Source organism: Lepidothrix coronata, unplaced genomic scaffold (genome assembly GCF_001604755.1).
Source record: "Lepidothrix coronata isolate B3197 unplaced genomic scaffold, Lepidothrix_coronata-1.0 Scaffold134, whole genome shotgun sequence".
NCBI classification, from domain to species: Eukaryota; Metazoa; Chordata; class Aves; order Passeriformes; family Pipridae; genus Lepidothrix; species Lepidothrix coronata.
Genome location: NW_016690314.1, coordinates 602630 through 620751, shown reverse-complemented (window position 1 = coordinate 620751; position 18122 = coordinate 602630). Strand labels below are relative to the sequence as shown.

Sequence of the window (18122 nt, the reverse complement as noted above, 5' to 3'; positions counted from 1 at the left end):
CCGCTCAGGGACCCGTCCCTCCACACGCCGCTGCTGCCCACGGACCCGCTGGAATCCCCCCCTGCTGTCCCGCAGGACCGTGTCCAGGAGCCTCCCGGCCCGGGGCGCCCCTTCAGGGGGTACCGGGCTGTGACAGCACCAGGCCCCGCCGCTCTTGGATGCTCTGGCTGCTCGGGAGAGGCTGGGTGAGGGGTACAGACCACGATGGGACTGGTAGCCTGGAGCACACCCGGCACTGGGGTCATTAACCGAATTTAAGGAGGGATGATGCAGGTCAAGCCCCACCTGCGGCTGAGCCAATCCTCCCGCGGCTCCTGGCCCACACAAACCTCTGCTCGAGCATTGCCACCTGTGTCTGCAGCAGCCCCACCTCGGGGATGGATGGATGGATGGATGGATGGATGGATGGATGGATGGATGGATGGATGGATGGATGGATGGATGGATGGAAAGAAAGGACACAACTCCTAGGGCCCATTTACTATCCCAGTTGTGGCACTAAAAGCCTCATCAAAGGGAGGATGAACAGCTTCACATGAGCCTGGATTAGGAGTACTGGAGAACAGGGACTTTTATTTGGAAATCAGTTGTCAATTTACTGATAACAGTGACATTTACTCTCAGGCAAAGGCTTCATTTGGCTCATTAAGTGCCAGCATTGCTGTGGGGACCTTCCCAACTCAGAGGGAGCCCAGCACACTGATTTGGATGCAGGATAGACCCTTGATTGACCCAGCAGTGCAGGTGCATCAGAAAGCTGTTTAAGTGTTGCTTTACTGTATCTGGTGATGACCCGGGTTAGAGCTGCAGTGCAGCAGAGCCTGGCTGAGGGGTGACTGGCGTGGTGACCAGGCAGTGATGATAGGGGCTGGCAGGGCTGGGCAGGGCTGTGCCACCTGGGCACCTCCCTGGCGGGACACCAGACACACTGCGGGGCTGAGCCAGCATGGAGCGGGCTGTGATGGACGATGTCCTGTGCTCGCTGCAGTTCTCGTGTCACTGACCTGGCTCCAGTTGATTCTATAAAACCCAAGATGGGCTGTCCCAAGGGCTGGGGTTCCCATTGGGGACCAACTGCCACCAAGCTGCTCAGTCCTTCCTTTTGGGAGGTCATTGCTCTTGTCTCATTTGGCACGGAGTGAGCACTAAATTGCTTTTAAGTTCATTTTTACATCTACTTTTGTCTGACATCACTTGTGCATTGCGGGCATGGTCGCCTTCCCAGACCTGTGTGATGTGTCCCCAGTGCCAGGGCAGGGGGTTCTCAACACGGGGGGACATTTCTCGGCTGGCACAGACCAGCATAGGTCTGGCCATGCTAATGGAAATAGGCAAATTCTCACCCCTTGGAGTTGGTGGGTGGGTTTTCTATTGGCCTACGTCCCTCTCCCCTGCGTGTTTGCACCATAGGCCCAGGGCTGAGAAGAGCCCATCTGAGCTCGGGGTGGCCCATCCAAACACGCAGCAGGACACACAAAGTCAGCTGGTGAGCATCCATGGGCATGGGGAGCAGCTACAGGATCAGCAGAGATGTGGCCACTGGTACCACGGCTGCCTGCCGGTGCAGGAGGGATTACGGGCTGTGGCACAGGCCTCTGGAGGACACCTTGGCCACCACCTCTGGCCAGGGCTGTGGGATGAGGGCTGGGCAAGAGGCACAGGCAAGAGGCAGCAAATCATAGACAGCGTTTTTGAGAAAAGTTAAGCAGTTTATTCAACGGGATGAGTCCACACCCAACCAGTTGCTTCATCTACATGGCATCACCAGCACACACAAGGACCCACTCAGACACTCTAGCTGACGGCATCTCACCATACGTTACAGAGACAACACCGGGGAGGAGGAGGATGACTGGTACAAGGGGCAGCAGCCACAGTCTCCCACGGCTGCCCAGCGTAACCAACCCCGTCCCCACCACAGCTCACGGCCCAGCCACGCGAAGCACATCAGACTCGGGACATCTACTGCCGCCCCCGAGAACCACAACACCGCTAGTTAAATGACACACCCGGGGTTACAAAAACGACCTACCAGGGGACTTCAGCCTAAGGAACAAAGTGCACTGTCATCGCCGCCCCGGCACCGCGCGCGCCGCTGAGGGTCTGTACAGGGAAGGGGCTCTGCTGCGGTACCATCACACTTGGTCAGCACCATCGCAGGCCATGCCAGGCCCTGGTGAGGGCAGGCGAGGGCCAAACTGCCCCGGCACCATGGCATGGATGGGGCAGGGCCGAGGGAGCCGGGCCAAGGTTGGCGCTCGCTCTGCACAGCAGAGGAACAGCCGCCCCCCCTCAGGGCTGGGGGTCCCGGGGGCTGCGCGGCCCCTCGCCCGCGGTGCTGCAGGGGGGCAGGAGCACACCCCACCCCGCTCCCGGCCCTGGGCTGGCACAGGGAAACTCTGTGAACTCTGAGGCCCACGCACAGTCTGTGCCCTCGGGGCAGTACCGAGGGTCAGGGTTGGTTACTCACAAACCATGAGCAGGTTCCAGTTATGATGCTCCTACAATGTACGTGGCTCAATTTTGTGCCAAGTTCGCTTACAGAAAAATACATTTCTTCCCTTAAATTTACAGTAGTTAAAACTACACTTGGAATACTGTATTACAAAGGGGGAGTTTATTCTCCAACAAAAAGTCTTGGTTCCCTTTTCATCAAACAGAAAAATGGAAGGACTTTAAAAGCAATCGCCCCCAGCACAACACAGCTGCCCAGACGAACCCATGTGTGTACAGCTCCCAGGCCTGAACTCCAACTGTTTGTTCTGGTGCTCAAAAAGGCACTTAAAGATAAGAAAACAATTGTATTAAAAACCCACAACAAAACAAAACAAAGGAAAACGAAAGGCAATAATTTAATAGAAAGACACTGGAACTTGTACCGTATCTCCAAAAGTAAGAAGGGAGGAAATAAAACCCCTAGTGAACATAGGTTTGCTCTCAAGTCATCTTGGAAATAATATTAAAAAAAAGGAAACTGGCAAAGTGAATGTTCTCCAGGAACTAAACGGAAACAAAAATAATAATTACTGGCAACAGATACACAGCGCTCGTGCCAAATGGGTCCTTCCCTTCCCAGCACACGGCCCTGAGCAGCCCAGCCTGGTGGAACATCTGCTGCCACTGCGCTGGGCCGGGCCAGGGCCTGCGCCAGGAAAGGGGGATGATGGAGAAATAAACACCAACATGAACCAACTGTGGTCATTACAAACGCCAAGGACGTTCACGGACAAGCACACACACACCGTAGTCCCTGCCAACGTGACAGGGAGGGACACGGGCAGAGCTGCTCCCCCCGGGCTCTGAGAGGGGCGCCGGCGGCTTCGCTTCCCTTCAGGGTTACTATTATTATTACTGGGTTTATTTTTACATCGAGCTACCTACTAAGTGCAAAGATTTGGTGAGTGGCATCGGCTTTTATCTAATCTTAGCCTATTTTTTACAGTTTACAGGTTAACAGTTACTTTCCAGCAGTTAAGCAAGTAGGGCAATATATACAGGGCTGGCAGAGCAAGGGGACACGTGCGCTGGGCACGGGACAGGGACAGGCACCAGCCGGTCCCGACGGGTCTGTGACCCCGCTCCGTGCCCGGTGCGTGGAGGCACAGGCGTGGAGGGGCAGATATGAAGGTTCAGGTGTGCAGGTATGGATATGGAAGTGCAGGCGTGGAGGGGCAGGTAGAGAGGGGCACATATGGAGGTGCAGGCGGCCTCACATGAGGGTGAGCTCCCAGGCTGAGACACAAGCCCTGGCAGGACCAGTGGGCTCTGCTGCTCTGGCCGGTGCCTCCTCCACCTTCTGGAAGTCAAGCTGCTCCTCCTGCAGAGCTGGGGTCCGCAGTGGTGCTGAAGAGGTGAGGAAGATGAAGGGGAGACAAAGCAAAGGCCCGGGCAGGGGTGGGTGGCTGCTGGGTGAGGCAGGAGGGTTCGCGGGCATCTTTGCCCAGGCACAGACAGAGCAGCAGGGTCAGAGATAGCAGGGAGGAAGGATGGACATTAAGGAGCCATTAGTACATGACCATGGGGAAGTGACAAATCAAACCATGGGGTATTGCATGGAAATCTGTACAAGGAAAAGCTGCAGGAGAAGCACAGAGCGTCTTGGATTCAGCGCTTAGAGCGGAGTCTGGATTATCAGAAAGGACCATGCAATCCCCAGCTTTCTGCATATTTTTTCTCTGGGTAAAACAAAATGTAGGTTCCTTTGCATAACTCAAACAGTTGTATTATATGGTACAGTACAGAAAGTGCAAAGTGTCACCCATCAGATCGGTTCTGCATCTGACACGGTCAAATATGGCTCATGCTTCTCATGCAGGATGACACTCTCTGAACCGAGACCCCCCTGTGCCGCTGGGCAGCTTCACACCGAGGAACGTGGTGGTGCCAAAGCCTCCTGACTGCTTATACCTGACTGTAGAGAGACCATTGGGTTGTCTTCTTATTAATTAAAAAAAAAAAAAAAAGAAAAGTGTGCAGGGAAAGGGAGATGAAGGATCTCCAAACTGTGTAAGTTACTCCATACTTTACCACAGGTTTGTCACCAGTCCTTGTTCACTCTGAAACCTTCCAGAAAAGCAGCGTTCCATGGCCTCAGTGCAGCACAGCATCCTCCTCCTGTGTGGAGGTGATGGTGCACACCTTGCTCTGTCCCCACTCATGGCACACAGCTCACTCTGTCCCTGCTGCCCAGGGCGTCACAGGCACACAAAGATGTCTCAGGATTCAGGACTGAACAGACTCCAGCTGGCTGGACGCACACCATCATTTATGGATTTCCAGCTCTTCTCTACAACCCAGCAGTGAACAGACCCCACTGTATCCCCATCCCTTTTTTTTTAAATGCCAAGAGGTGCAGAAACAAAATTCCAGGATGGCCTTGTATTGCTCGATGCATGGCTGCTGCAGTGTGGGCCTCCACACGTGCACAGAGTCTGGGAAACCCAGCCCAACCCACCATCTCCAGAGAGGACATTTCAGAGCCAGTTTCTGAGGTAAATCTACTGTTTTAAAAAGTCACTGAATTCTGTACACTTTGTTTTTAATATATACTCCTACAGAGAGTATGTGTTCTCCAGTGCCGACACGCAGACCCGCTGTCTCCTCCTGCCGTAGGACTGCAAGCTCGGGAAGTGTTTCTGCATGGAGAGGGTGTGTGCACACATATGTACATATACACACACTCACGTATGTACAGCACCAGGCCCAGGCTATGCATGTGTTCCCTTTTGGAGAGGCTCCCCCCAGCAGGGCTCTGACCCCCGGCTTGGCCCAGAGAGGCTTTGCCGTGTCGGGCCCCACTCCCGCCATCCGGGCCCCGGCTCTCCCACTGCGGTCCCCGCGCCCCAGCCTACATGGTGCCCGATTTATCCACCGAGCCGCTGGGGAAGAGCTTCTCGGTGGGGGTGACAGCAGGGCTGCCCACCCCCGAGCTGCTGCTGCTGCTGGAGCGGTGCTGCACCACCGGCCGCACCGGCCGCATGGGCGGCGGCCGCAGCTGCGCCCCGGCCAGCCGGGCCGACAGTGCCGGCTTGAAGGTGGTCATCATCTCGGTGGTGGAGCTGCTGCTGCGCCGCATGGCCGCGTCGGGGTCCCGGATCAGGATGGTGTGCAGGGGGCTGGCCGGCTCCGAGTTGGCGGCGCCCATTGGCGGGTTCTTCATGGGCTCCAGCGTGTCCAGGACCACGTCGGGGGCCTGCTTGGCCGTGTTCTGCCTCTCCAGCTCCCGCAGCTCGTTCAGTGCCGTGCTCATGGTCTTCTCGATGTCCTGTGAATGCCAAAGGGATGTCAGCACTGTGCTACAGCATGACTCGCTCTCCTCTGGCTTCCCAGCAGCCGTCCACTCCACCTGGGCATCATCCACCATCCCACAGCTGCTGTTCCTGACATGAACCAAACTGCTGGGATTGGGGGCACTGAACAGCCTGTCTGTCCACAGGTTTCCAGCCCCTGAGCCCCAGTCACGGTGCTCAGACACAATGGGGGGGGACTGTGCCTGAAAAAGGTGGTCTCTGAAGTGCTAGAGAATTCCACAGCCAGTTCTCTGAAAGATCCATTCTCTGGGATGTGAACAGGTTCACAATAACCTGACTGATTCCTAGTTGGGGCCTGCCGCCAGCAGCAGAGAGAGGGACCTGGAGCTACATTGGGGTCACAAGAATTAAAGGAGCCCCATGGATCTGATGGCCTCATGTGACACCAATGGCACCACATGGATGGAGGCACCACACTGGGATCAGACTCACATTCTGAGGTCACAGCAACAAAGAGCCAATACAGAACTGCAGCACCTTTCCCCAGTGATCATCAGTCCAGTCAAACCGATTCGGCAAATCCAGTTTCCCCCCTGCGCTCCTTATGAGATAAAGCATTTCCCTCCCTGCAGAGGCAGGAGCTGCCAGTGCCTTTTGGTGGTGGATCCAACATTTCAGCCTACTGTTGGGCAGACACCAGGATTGTATAAGGAGCAGTATCTTCCATCACACCAACAGATACAGCTGGGCAGCAGACAAGCTGTTGGCTGCTCATTTTAACCTTTACACCACGGCAGCACCGTAACTCTGAGTGTCTGAGGTGAAGGGGCTCTGAGCACTCCCCAGTGACCTCCCCTTTAGTCTCTTGGTCCCTTCCCAACACTTACCTCAGCAAGAGCTTCTGCTTCCAGAGATTTCTGGTCTCCAAGGCTGCTGTGCCGGGTGGACCCACAGGTTGATCTCAGGGGGTGGCCATCAGCCAGGGTCTTCCTGTCTGGAAAATTGATGCTGCCCGCGCTGCCAAACGTCGCCATCCTGCGCTTCTCAGGACTCTCGATCCTGCCCCTGTTGAGGGGGATCTTGTGGGGGCTGCTGGGGCAGGCTGCTGCTCGAGGAGGGGTGTCTATGCCAGGCCCCATCCCTCGGGGCGGGCTGTGGGTGTCTCCCCCGCTGCGGCGCCGAGGGATGGCTGCGCCGTCAGACCTCAACCTCACCCTGCAAAGAATCCAGCACCTCAGGTCACTACCTGTCAGCCCTAGCACAGCTGGCTATGGGCTGCAATTGCTCAGCTCTGAGTTCGGCTCAGACCAAACTCGAGCCTTTCAGCTCCAGAAGACCCAGGCAAGAGGGAAGACAGACACTTCAGTCAGCACCAAGAAAGTGACAGCACTGAATCACAGAATCCCAGAATGTTTTTGGCTGGAAACTTAAGGATTTTCTTGTTCCAACCCCCTATCATGGGCAGGGACACCTTCCCCTGGACCAGGCTGCTCAGAGCCCCATTGCAGCCTCTGTACATGTTAAATCCCCGTTATCAATGCACAGGAAACCCCCTCCATGTTCATATTACCCCACAGTGCTTACTGGACCGTCCCCTTCCATTCTGCCCCACCCCACACACTGACTGTCCCCACATGCGATGGTGACCAACTCCATGCTCACAGGAAAATGAGTTTCCCTACCTGCCCATCACTCCCCCGAAGCCATAGTCCATGATATGATCCGTTGGAGACTGGATGTCGTTCTTGGAGGAGGCTTTATCATCAAGCAGTGGCCCACTGCTCGCCTCGCTGTCTGCCTTCTGGCTCAGGCTGTCAGAGAACGCGTCATCCCTAGGGCAAGGAGATCCCATCAGTGACAGGGCCATGTCCCTGGGAGAGCCAGGGCCCAGCTGCCACACAGATCTGAACATCCCCACTCCAGCAGCTCCAGACTTTGGTAACAAAGGGCTGGACCAAGGCTATCACTTCACTGGGAGCTTGGAAACAGCTGCCATCCTGTCTCCACACCTCCTGTGCTGTGGCTGCCATTGTAATGACTCCAGGTACAGCACTTGTAAGAGAAGCAGCACCTGCGAAGGGCCCTGGGATCTGCTCCCAGGCCAGGTGGGCACTGAACAATCCAGGTCAACACTCACAAGGGAAAGGCCAGTGGTAAAGCCTGGGTCACACCACTCTGGGGAGCCAGTGAGAGATGGGGTCCAGGCACACTGAGGTACAGTGTTTAATGCTTGGCTTTATCAGCCTCAAAGAGAAACAATCAGAGCCAATACACGGAGATGTGAATAGGCTCAGGTTTCTCAGTGAAGTCATTAAACCTTGGAAAACCTGACCCATTATTTTAGGTGGCTGAAGTGGAGCTTGTGCAGGTACATGATTTTAACACCCTGGATCAACCCTTACCACTTTACTCACATGTCTTGCACCACGATGTACTGGTGGGGGATAAGCCCATCCACCCCGTTGTGTCTTCCTTCCCACCAGTCTTCTGATGCCCGATGGTACAGCAGGAGTGAGGCCCCTTTCTTGAAGGAGAGCTCCCGTGGAGATCGTCCAATGTAGTCAAACTTGGCTATAGCTTCAATCTGCTCCACCTCTGCACAGGAGAGAGGCACAGCAAGAGAACACCTCAGCTCAGCCCTCACCAGGGAAGATAAACCCTAGAGAGCCATCTCAGCAGAGCAGCAGTGCTGCTGCCTCCCAGCATCCCCAGAGCATCTCATACTGAGCACAAACCTTATTTTCAGACTGATCAATTCTTACTGTTGTTCTAGCCTTCCTGGGATCTCTCACAGACTCACAAACTACCAGCAGTTACAAACAGCTACAACCAGATGGGGAGCAGTTGGAATCTCCCTGTGTGCATATGGCATCCTCATCCACACTCCTATTTTCTGCCTTTGGTTACAGAACCCCATTATCCACCAGCCTGGGATCTCGTCAAGCTGTGTCAGATGCTGTATGACCAAACCCTGCTTACCTTCTCTTTCTTTCCTTATCCTGGAGACAGTTTGGCTTGAATTATTGATGAGCAACTAATGCCCCTTTGGGGATCCCCATGGAAACGATGATACCAGCTCCAGCCACACAGCTGCTCTGCACCCATCTGCAACACCACCTCACTGACTGCCCCCTCCTCCTCGTGCCACCCCTGCCACTGTCAGAGCCAGCCAGCAGGCGTTAACGTGCCTTCATGATCTGAGACACCAATCATTTTAATCCCCACCTGGAGACTGGCAGACAGGTGATGACAAAGCCAAACAGGGCAAATGTGCCCAGTTCCTCCAGATCTGCCATGTTCTCATTAAACATTGAAACTTGCTCTGCCCCATCACTGCCCACAGGCTCAGCAGCCATCAGGGTGTGACCCAATGCAAACTCACACAGAGCAGGGGACACTGGAGGAGGACACGGGAGACACTGCACCAGACACCTGCCCATTCCAGCCCCACCTGGGACAGGCCAGGCTGCTTCAGCAGACTCATCTTCCCCACCCTGAGCAACCCCCACACGACAGCAGTGTCTGGGAGCACCACAGAGGCATCAGTGGGAATGTTCTGGAGGAGATAGAGCTGGCAGGCAGCCAGGAGGGCTCCCACAGCCCTGCCAGAACACTGGGCTCCCAGCAGGGAGTGTGTGCAGGGCAAGGGGGACAGGGAATATGTAAATTCACAAAATAAAGTTGCTCCTCTACTCTACACTCGACCCGCAGTTAATCACCCGGAAACCCCAACTGGAGCCATTAACGTGGCCACCCAAGGGTGAAATTGGCTGCACAGCAGCTCCTTCACCTTCCTCTGCCAAGGCCTGTCAGCTCCTGCCTGGAGCTGAGAGCAGGCCCTGAGCCCTTCCCTGGGCCATTCCCAGCTCCCATGGCCCCACCAGCCAGGTGAGCCCTTCCTCCTCCCTGCAGTCCTCTGAGGGCAGATGTGCTCTGCCAGGGCAGGACAGCACTGAGGCAGCAGCTGCCAGGGAGGCAGAGGGTGCTCAGCTCCCCAGTGCCCTTCCAACACAGGAAACCCTGCCATGGAACAGAGCCACAGGGCTGGGCGTTCCCTACCCCACAGCAGTGCCAGCAGGTTCACCCAGACTGCCCCCTCACCATTGGTGCCTCTGGGACACGGGAAGTGCTGCCTCCTGCTCCAGCACCACGGCCCGGAGCACAGACGCTCCTTGCTCAGCTCTGCCAGCAGTCAGCCCATCCCACCTCTCTCCCGACTCTGCAGGCTGCTCCCCTGCACACCCAGCTCTGCTGACAGGGACCCAGGCCCTGCTCAGCCCTGCTCACCATCGTCGCTGGTGTGCGGCTCCGTCCCGTTGTCGTGGTCCCCCTCGTCGATGGTGCCTGGCTCGCTGTGCGGGCTGTCGCTGCAAGGGAACACGGCACTGTCACCCACCAGTGAGACCCTGCTCCCGGGGCACTCTGCAAACACAACTTGTTGGGGGACATTTTGGCCTCAGAGATACTTGGAAGTTGTGTTTTTAGTTTGCATAGGACCGAGATGGTCACTTTACATCACAGCAGATCTCTGAACTTCCTCCGAGAACACCAAACCCACCACGATCTCCAGCCGAGAACGTCACGTTCTGTTGCTCTTATGGCTTTACTCGTATATGGCAAAACAAACACAAAGTGTTTGCACCAAGTTAAATGTCCCATTTGCTCACTCATAGCGAGCTTTAGCACTTTATCATCTGCTGCACTAGGAAGGATGGTGGCAGGTGACCAGGGTCAGGAAAGGTGAGGTCTCAGAAATGTATAAAACTTGCACAGAAATTAGTTCAAGTGTGTTATCAATCCTGCTTTGTTAAACCCAGACCTGAATGTGAGATTAGAATTCCAGCAAAAAAGAGAACTGGAAGGTTCAGGTTGACCTCAGGCTGAGGGATTCCATCCAACCAGCAGATCATGGTGGTACTATGTGTCTTTACTCAAAATTTCCAGCCTAGGAGATATCTGGATAAAATGGACCTAAAATTCTGATTTGCTCTGGATACACTTCTGTTGATCCAGAGCTGAAAGAATCTTCCACCAATACTAGTATTTATACTGGAAAGAATTTCTCCTGAAATTTTTACTGAGGTTTATAATGCTGAGTCAGCACGAGAAAAAGAAATACGTGGTTAAACTGCCTGTTTTAACTGGTAGTACTAAATCAAATGAGCAGGGACTGCTCGGCTCGGGGTGCAAGAGCCTCTTGACCTGATGAAGGTGTTTGTATCCAAGAACCCTGCAGAGAACCTTACCAGTACTCCTCCCCTCCAGTCATGCACTTCTCGTAGACAGGCCCTTCCAGCTCTCGGTGGCTGGGGAAGATTCCCTCGTGGTGAATGATGATGGTTTTGATGACCTCATTGACGTGGGCCTGGCAGGACACCGGATCCTGCCCGTCGGGAATGTGCATCAGCGTGGGCCCGAAGCAGATGGCCAGGTTGTAGGGATCCATCATGTTCTCATCGCTGTACTGCGACAGGCTGCAGGCACACAGGGAGGGAGCTGCCGTGCCAGCGTTCCCATCCACCCCCAAAACCACCACCAACCCCACTGCCCAGGGAGGCACCAGCACCGGGCTGTCCCCCTGCCCTGAGCACAGGGGGCTGGGGAAGAACCAAATACAACTCCCCACAGCAACAGCAGAAAGCACTCGTGCCCCAAAGACAGGGAAACCCTGACAAAAGAGAGGGCAAGGAAAAGCTCAGTGGAAGAGGCAGACAGACTCACTGGTTAAGGAAAGCAAAGAGGTATCTCATGACCACGATGACAGCCCGAGGCAGAGTGACGACGATCTGCTGGATCTGGTGCACTCTCTCAGCGGGGTTCTCCATTTCTAGAACACATGAATAGAAAGCACATCCCTAAAAACCTTCTCAGGACCAGACAGCATGGCACCAGAGGGACCTGTTCCAGATCTAGTGGCCCACTAAGTGAGAAAAACAACACCCTGTGTCCAGACGTGATCCACAGGTTTGGCATTAAGGTGCAAGCAGAGAATGGGGCACAGTGCTCCTCCACAGGGGAATTCATACATTCAGGTTCAGTATAAACAGCAAATAAAGACATTTCCATGAGTTTATTTTTAAAATAAGTGTTTATGCATTATTTAGTTCATTCCTCAACAACTCTTCTGTTCCTCAAAAGCCTGAGTCAGTGTGGCACTGGAAATGGAGCACTTCTTGATTTTCTAGGGCAGATTTTTAAATGAGGTTTTTATTCATCTGAATCTTCTGGATTATGCATTGGGTCCTTCTGAGCCCTTCCACTCCTGTCTCCCACTGCTCTCAATAGGAATTAGAAATTCCTAGGAAATAGATTAACTGAACCAGTGCTGAGTCAACACTTTTGGATTCACTTCTCTCCACAGAGATGCACAGAGTCCAGAGCTGCTGTCAGAAACCTGCTCCCTCCCATGGGAAGGAGAGTGACCCAGGGCTGTCCTGCCCTGGGCTATCTGTGTGTTCTGTGGAGTTAATCCTGCAGCTGCTGGTGCACAGGAAGCAGAGGATGAGCACCGGAGTCTCCGGGAGTGGGTGGATCACACAGAGGTGCTTGTGCTGGCTCAAACTGCAGTTTGCTGATCACAATAAAAATCACTGATATCATGTAGCTGGGCTGCCATTTGCTCATAATTCTGAGTAAAATCTGGCTTCAGTACCAAGATGGAAAGCATTATAATATTTCATTTAGGGAATTTTTCCATTTGAGGAATGGATTTATCCTGCTGCCTGGTGGGTTCTCTCCTTCTTCAGTCTGGTTTTACTAAAGAGGATGTTAGTTAAAAATACCCCCAACAAATAAATACAAACTGGATGAAACCCTATGACAACAGGTATATGTTCTGAAACCCAGAGGAACAAACTCTTGAGGCACTTGCTTTTCTCACTGAGCAAAACATTTTGACTGGCTGTAACTTGGGAATTAACAGCATAACCATCATCACTGTACACACGGGCACAGCCCTGTGTGGACTCTGCTGACAAAGGGCCTTTTGACCCATTTATTGCCCATGTGCCTTTGAGGAGCTTCCACATAAACCCTCAGGCCCCCAAGAGCAAAAGGAAGAGTTCTTCACTCTGCTTAGTCTGGACACTGACTGCACAGCCTGTGTTTGTGCATGTCTGTGTGGCACAAAGTCAGCTGCACTTCAGGCCAGATTCTTAATGGGAACAAAGCACTTTAATTCATTGAAAATCTATCTTTAATCAAAAGGTTGCAGGAGCAGCAGGAAAAGAAAGATGAGGAAAAGGAAGATTCTTGCTAAAATGAGAAAAATTAAGTGAGAGAGAGAGAGACAGAGAATATCATCCGGAAAATTAACAGATGCTGTTTGCAACAAAAAGCTCCCAAAAGCTTAATAAATTGTGCAAATTGGCATTAATTAGGGATAGTGCCAAAGCACAAGCAAGCACACAGGCAATCACATCATCAAGCACAAGTCCTGGCACCAGAGGAGACCCGTCCCCTTCTCCTGGGCTGTGCCCCCTGGGAAAGGCAGACAGAGCCAGCACCAGCTGGGCTGAAAATCCCTGTCCAGGGCCTGGAACTGGTGCAGAACCAGCTTCCTTTGCTTGTCTCACAGGTGTGCTGTGCTGTTTTACACATCAAAACAGCAACAATGAATCTCCTAAAGCTGCTACATAAACCAACCATTCTTGAGAAACCAGAGTACATTCCTCTCCTCTGGAACAAGCCCATCCCTGCACAAGTCCCCTCCAGATATCATCTGTCTCCCCTGACATCACCAGATCCCCAGCAGTTATGAGCATGCACATTCAAAAGGGGGGGAAGGAGTCATGAGCAGTGAAGCCAAACAAATGCCTTGAGCACACATTCCCAGTCAATGCCCCTGAACCACCCACGTACCAAGACACCCCAACCCCAAACAACCCCGATACTTCCCCTGTAAAATAAAGTCACCCTGTAGCCAAAGCATGCAGCACCTCCATCACTTCTGAAACATCAGACTCATTCTGCCTCCTTCCTTCCCCCCAGTGGAATAATTTCCACAACTTGCCAATAAATAAATGTCATTGCTACAAGGTACTGAGAGAAGCACACCCCAGCTGGGAGAGCTGATCCTGCAGCAGAATATGTGGAACTGAGAGATTTCAGGACAGAACAAGAAGCAACCAGGCTCTCCCTGACATCAGTCCCAAAGCCCCTCAGCTTCTCCCTCTGCTCATCCCAAAGCACTTTCTAGTTTTCTTTGGGACAGCAAATGCATACAGCAAACACATGGAGAACAACCAGGTCTGCAGACTCCAGGGTTGCAGCAGCTCTGCGAGTAGCCAGGAGCTCCTGACCCTCACTATCTTTAGCCACTGAGCTAAAGCAGCTAAACCCTGGTGGGTCCAGGAGCCACAGCTCTGGAGAGGTGACAGGCACGGCAACCACCGTCCCTGTGCAGACCTGAGGCAGCAGGAGCAGGACAGCAGCCACCCCCATCACACCATTAATGACCCCTCGAGCAACCCTCAGATGTGGACACAGCCTTGCTGCATGTGCAGCCCCCTGGCCTAAGCTTGGAGACGGCTCTGGGGATCCTCATGATGTTGGGGAGAATTCAAAAGAGCCACAGTGAGATGTTTCCCCCCTCCCTCCCGCCAGCACTGCCAACACACACTCCTGATGTCCTTCCCTAACAATTCCCACTGCCCACCTGCCGCCCTCCTCACGGCACAAACCCCTGTTTGCAAGACTCAGGTGTGCCTGCCCCCCATTTAGTGCTTCTCTTACCCACCCTGTTCTCCACAAAGAGCTGTCACAGGTACTTACTTATGGTAGATATCAAATCTTGAAACCTTTCCTTAGGAAAGAGGGGGTTTTCCAGTCCTCGGAAATACAGCTTCAAGACTCCAGCCACTGAGTTAATGTCCCGTTCATTCTGATCATCAGCGAGGGGATCTTCACCTGTCCAGAGAAGAGGTTTTATGTCCAGTATCACTATCAAGCTGGACTAGCACAGCAAATGGTTTTTTCCTCACTCAGTGGAACCCTCCAATTTCACAGGGTTCAGAAACCCTCCTTGTATGCAATGCCAATGCTGAGTGGTTCCTGAAAACCAGTTTAGGGTGGGATTTCAAACCTTTCCTGAGGATGATGATGCTATTGATCGCCTCCCCTTCAGGTTTCCAGCCCAGTGCAGTTTGCATTTAAAGCACCAGCCCAGTGAGCTGAGCAGGTCTGAAGGACGGTGGGTGAGAGCCTGAGGGGACAGGCTTGACTGGAAGCAATTATGCCTCTGGAACAGACCCAATGGTTCTAGACAGCATTGTAGTGACTTAGATCTATGAAAGGCTTTCAATGCCCAAGGGATGTAGATTCCTCTTAAACTGTATGTGCAAATCCTCCAAATCCAGCCTTTGACAATCCCACCACTGCCTTATCCATTGGCCCGGCCACCTTCACCCTGATCTTTCTGATGCTGCTCAAGGATTAACATTAGGCCACTCTTCCCACCTGGGCTGTCCCTGTCGCAGCTCCCCTCCACTGGGGACAGCAGGATTGCTCTGCCCTGTCTCACCTGGCACCTTCAGTGCGGTTTTGATTTTCTCAACAGAATCACTGGCACCTCCACAGCCAGCACTGCCACCAGGGTGGGAATGCTCCTCCTTCCCTGGCAAACTGCTGAGGAGGAAGAAGGATCCCCCAAACTGTTTTATGGCTCTTGTGTTCTTAATGACTGTGGAAAAGATCTCTGCACCTACCCCTACTTCTCAGACTCCTTCCTCGGGTGACTGTTTGCTACTGCCAGAGATACAACACTGAGAAACCCAGAGGGGATAAACCCTCCTCGTGTCTCATAGCAGAAAGGGCTTTACACAGGCCTTACACCACAGCTAATGCACCCAGCACACACCAGCTCCCACCAAGGATCCCTGCTCGGACACGGCGTCCCGCTGTACCTGCACAGCCTGGTTACACACCTCTCTCAAACGAGTTCTTGATGTCGTTGACTTCCACCTGGGAGCCAGGGACTCTGAAGATGCCCTGCTGTTGGAGGCCTGGAAGAGAACAACACTTTAGGAGAGATTTTTGGAACTGCTGGGCAGTAGCTGCTGGTAAAAACAGCAGAACCCAGGAGTTTATGCACTGGAGAGGCTCAGAGCAAGTGGGGACAGTCCAATGTGCGTCACTGCTGCTCATATTCTCCAAGCAGGAACCCCAGATCAAGGTGCTGAAAGGGCTCATGTCCTGAGCAAACAATGTAACCTGGGTATGTGCTAATAAGACCTAAATATTGGCGACTCATCCAGTGCTGCATCGCAGCCAACGTGACTGGAATTCTAAGCTGAGCCCACGGAGCAGGGGCTGCAGGCACCCCCAGGCTCTCTGCAGGACCTCACTGCTCACTCAAGGGCTTTGTTCCTGGGCAGAAGGTCTCTGTGGATGTCCTGAGCCAACTCACCGTACAGGTTGATGTAGCGGATGCAGCTCTCTACGACAAGTGGAATGGCCTGTCCCGAATCCTTCAGGAAAGGCAAGGAAAAAAAGGACAAAATGACTGGTTTATTTCTAACAAAGCACAGGAAAAGTGTTAGAGATGGTAAAATCAGAAATTTGAAAATCGGTGCCGTGGAGTTTAGTAAGAAGACAGGCAAGGAAAGGAGATGTTACAGACATGGAGCCACCAAAGAGCGCTGAGGATACTGTGTGCAGCCAATAATGTACAAAGAAGCTGTCACTAAAGGTGTGTGAAACACTGCTGCTCCCTGTCTGGCTCAGACAGGGGACTGCTGCAAGGATCACAGCTGTTCCATCCCAAAGGTGGAATGCTGAGCTGAAATAAAACTTGTGCTATACCTAGCTAATGGAACAAGCTTCCAGTAACAGAGCTTACAACAGTATTTTCCACTGAAGGAAAGAGCCCTTGTCAGCAGGTGCTAAAAAACCCAACAAGCACCATAGTGTATGGAATGTGCTTGGGTCTGAACCAGAGATGAGTTTGGGCTTTTATTTCAAAGCTGTTTCCCCCCAGGTCCCTCATGGCAGAGGCTCAAGGGAAACATGGGCTGTGTCTGACAGCCTGAGTGGACACTTATTTCCCTTTGGGGCTCTGTTTGTTTTTCCAGCAGAGCACAGGGACTCCGGGCAAGTCCCTTCATCTCACAGACAGGCATCCAGTAAATACCTGATTCCTCATTCGTGCATTCCTCCTTCCTCTGAGCACACAAAAAAGCAGCAGAGTGGGAAAAAGAAAACAGATTAAGCAGGGATAAGTTCAGTTAGAGGCAAGCATCTCCTTCGGAGGCCATGAACGCTCAAATGCAACAGTAGCTTAGCAAGGGCCAACCCAGGCCTTTGGGATGTCCACCCTCCCTCCCAAACCCTTCAGCACACTGCACCCAGCCTTGGCAACCTGCAGGGACAGCCTCTCGGATTTCCTCCCTCCTTGAACCTGTAGCATTCCCAGGAGCCCGAGGACAAGGCCAGGCAAGTTTCTGGGAGAGCTGCCCTACTGTAGGGACACCTGGCAGCCCTGGGGGCACTGGGTGACATGGGGACCACCGGGCAGCCACCCACAGCCCTGCTCCCTACGGGGCCATACATCCCAGGGGTTGGGCCATCCCTCAAGGGGTCTCTGATGGCAGGAACACCCCTTGGCTCAGATGGATTTCTAGAGCACATAATTTCTCCTCCGCAGTGCTCAACAGGCTAGGCTTTAATGAGCATTACTTTTTTATAAACCAGTTTAAGTCAGGAGTAATCATAAGTCCTAAAGGGATTAGCAGCTTTGCCAGCAGGCCTGTACTCCCCATGCTGGGGTGCTGTGTACAGACACTGCCCTTGGGAATGTGGCTGAGCCTGAGGGAATAAACCAGAGCTGAACAATGCCTATTAGTCACCTAATCCAACAGCTTGTCATTATTGCTTCCTACACTGTTTTCACTAAAGCTTTCTCCAGCACAGGGTTAAACACTGCAACTGGAACAGCATCGCTGCCTTTGGAAATCCTTCCCGCAGTCGTGCCATTCCTTTCCAGGATGGGTGGGAGCAGCAGGACGATGGGGACACTCAGCCAGGACTGTCTCGTACTGCACTTGGCCACCGGCCAGCCCTCACTGCTACCCTGGCACAGGGGAGTGCACGAGGGGCAAGGGGAGCCGGGAAGAGAAATCGTCACCGAGGCAGAGCCGTGCTGGCCACGCCGGCTGGGGCAGGTGGCCGGAGGGACCCCCGAGGACAGCGAGCAGCCAGGACAGGAGAGCCACTGTTCCATTCCCAGCGTTCACAGACACTCCTGCCAGCCAGCGAGTACCTTAATGAACGTTTCCATATTGCCGTTAAAGAGTTTATGATTATAGACTGAGAGAGGCCTAGGTCTCCTCATTTTCTGTGGCTTAGGGGGAAGACATGGGGGCCTGGGAGAAAATG

General features: G+C 53.4%; 1 protein-coding gene across 3 annotated transcripts in view; it reads right to left on the bottom strand.

Moving 5' to 3' along the window:
* Positions 1-1688: 1688 nt before the first annotated feature.
* The window catches only part of SRGAP3 (SLIT-ROBO Rho GTPase activating protein 3), an 84112-nt gene continuing 67678 nt past the window's right edge, over positions 1689-18122 (bottom strand). Inside the window, exons 12-22 of one of the 3 annotated variants that reach the window (XM_017827096.1) lie at positions 18007-18109; positions 16156-16216; positions 15674-15751; positions 14523-14657; positions 11472-11577; positions 10997-11224; positions 10038-10117; positions 8165-8345; positions 7433-7582; positions 6638-6965; positions 1689-5764 (exon numbers count right to left, since the gene is read on the bottom strand). In XM_017827096.1, coding sequence (XP_017682585.1) covers positions 5348-5764; positions 6638-6965; positions 7433-7582; positions 8165-8345; positions 10038-10117; positions 10997-11224; positions 11472-11577; positions 14523-14657; positions 15674-15751; positions 16156-16216; positions 18007-18109 — 1867 coding nt within the window. In that variant the 3' untranslated portion in view covers positions 1689-5347. The other 2 variants (XM_017827097.1, XM_017827099.1) reach the window with 2 other exon arrangements.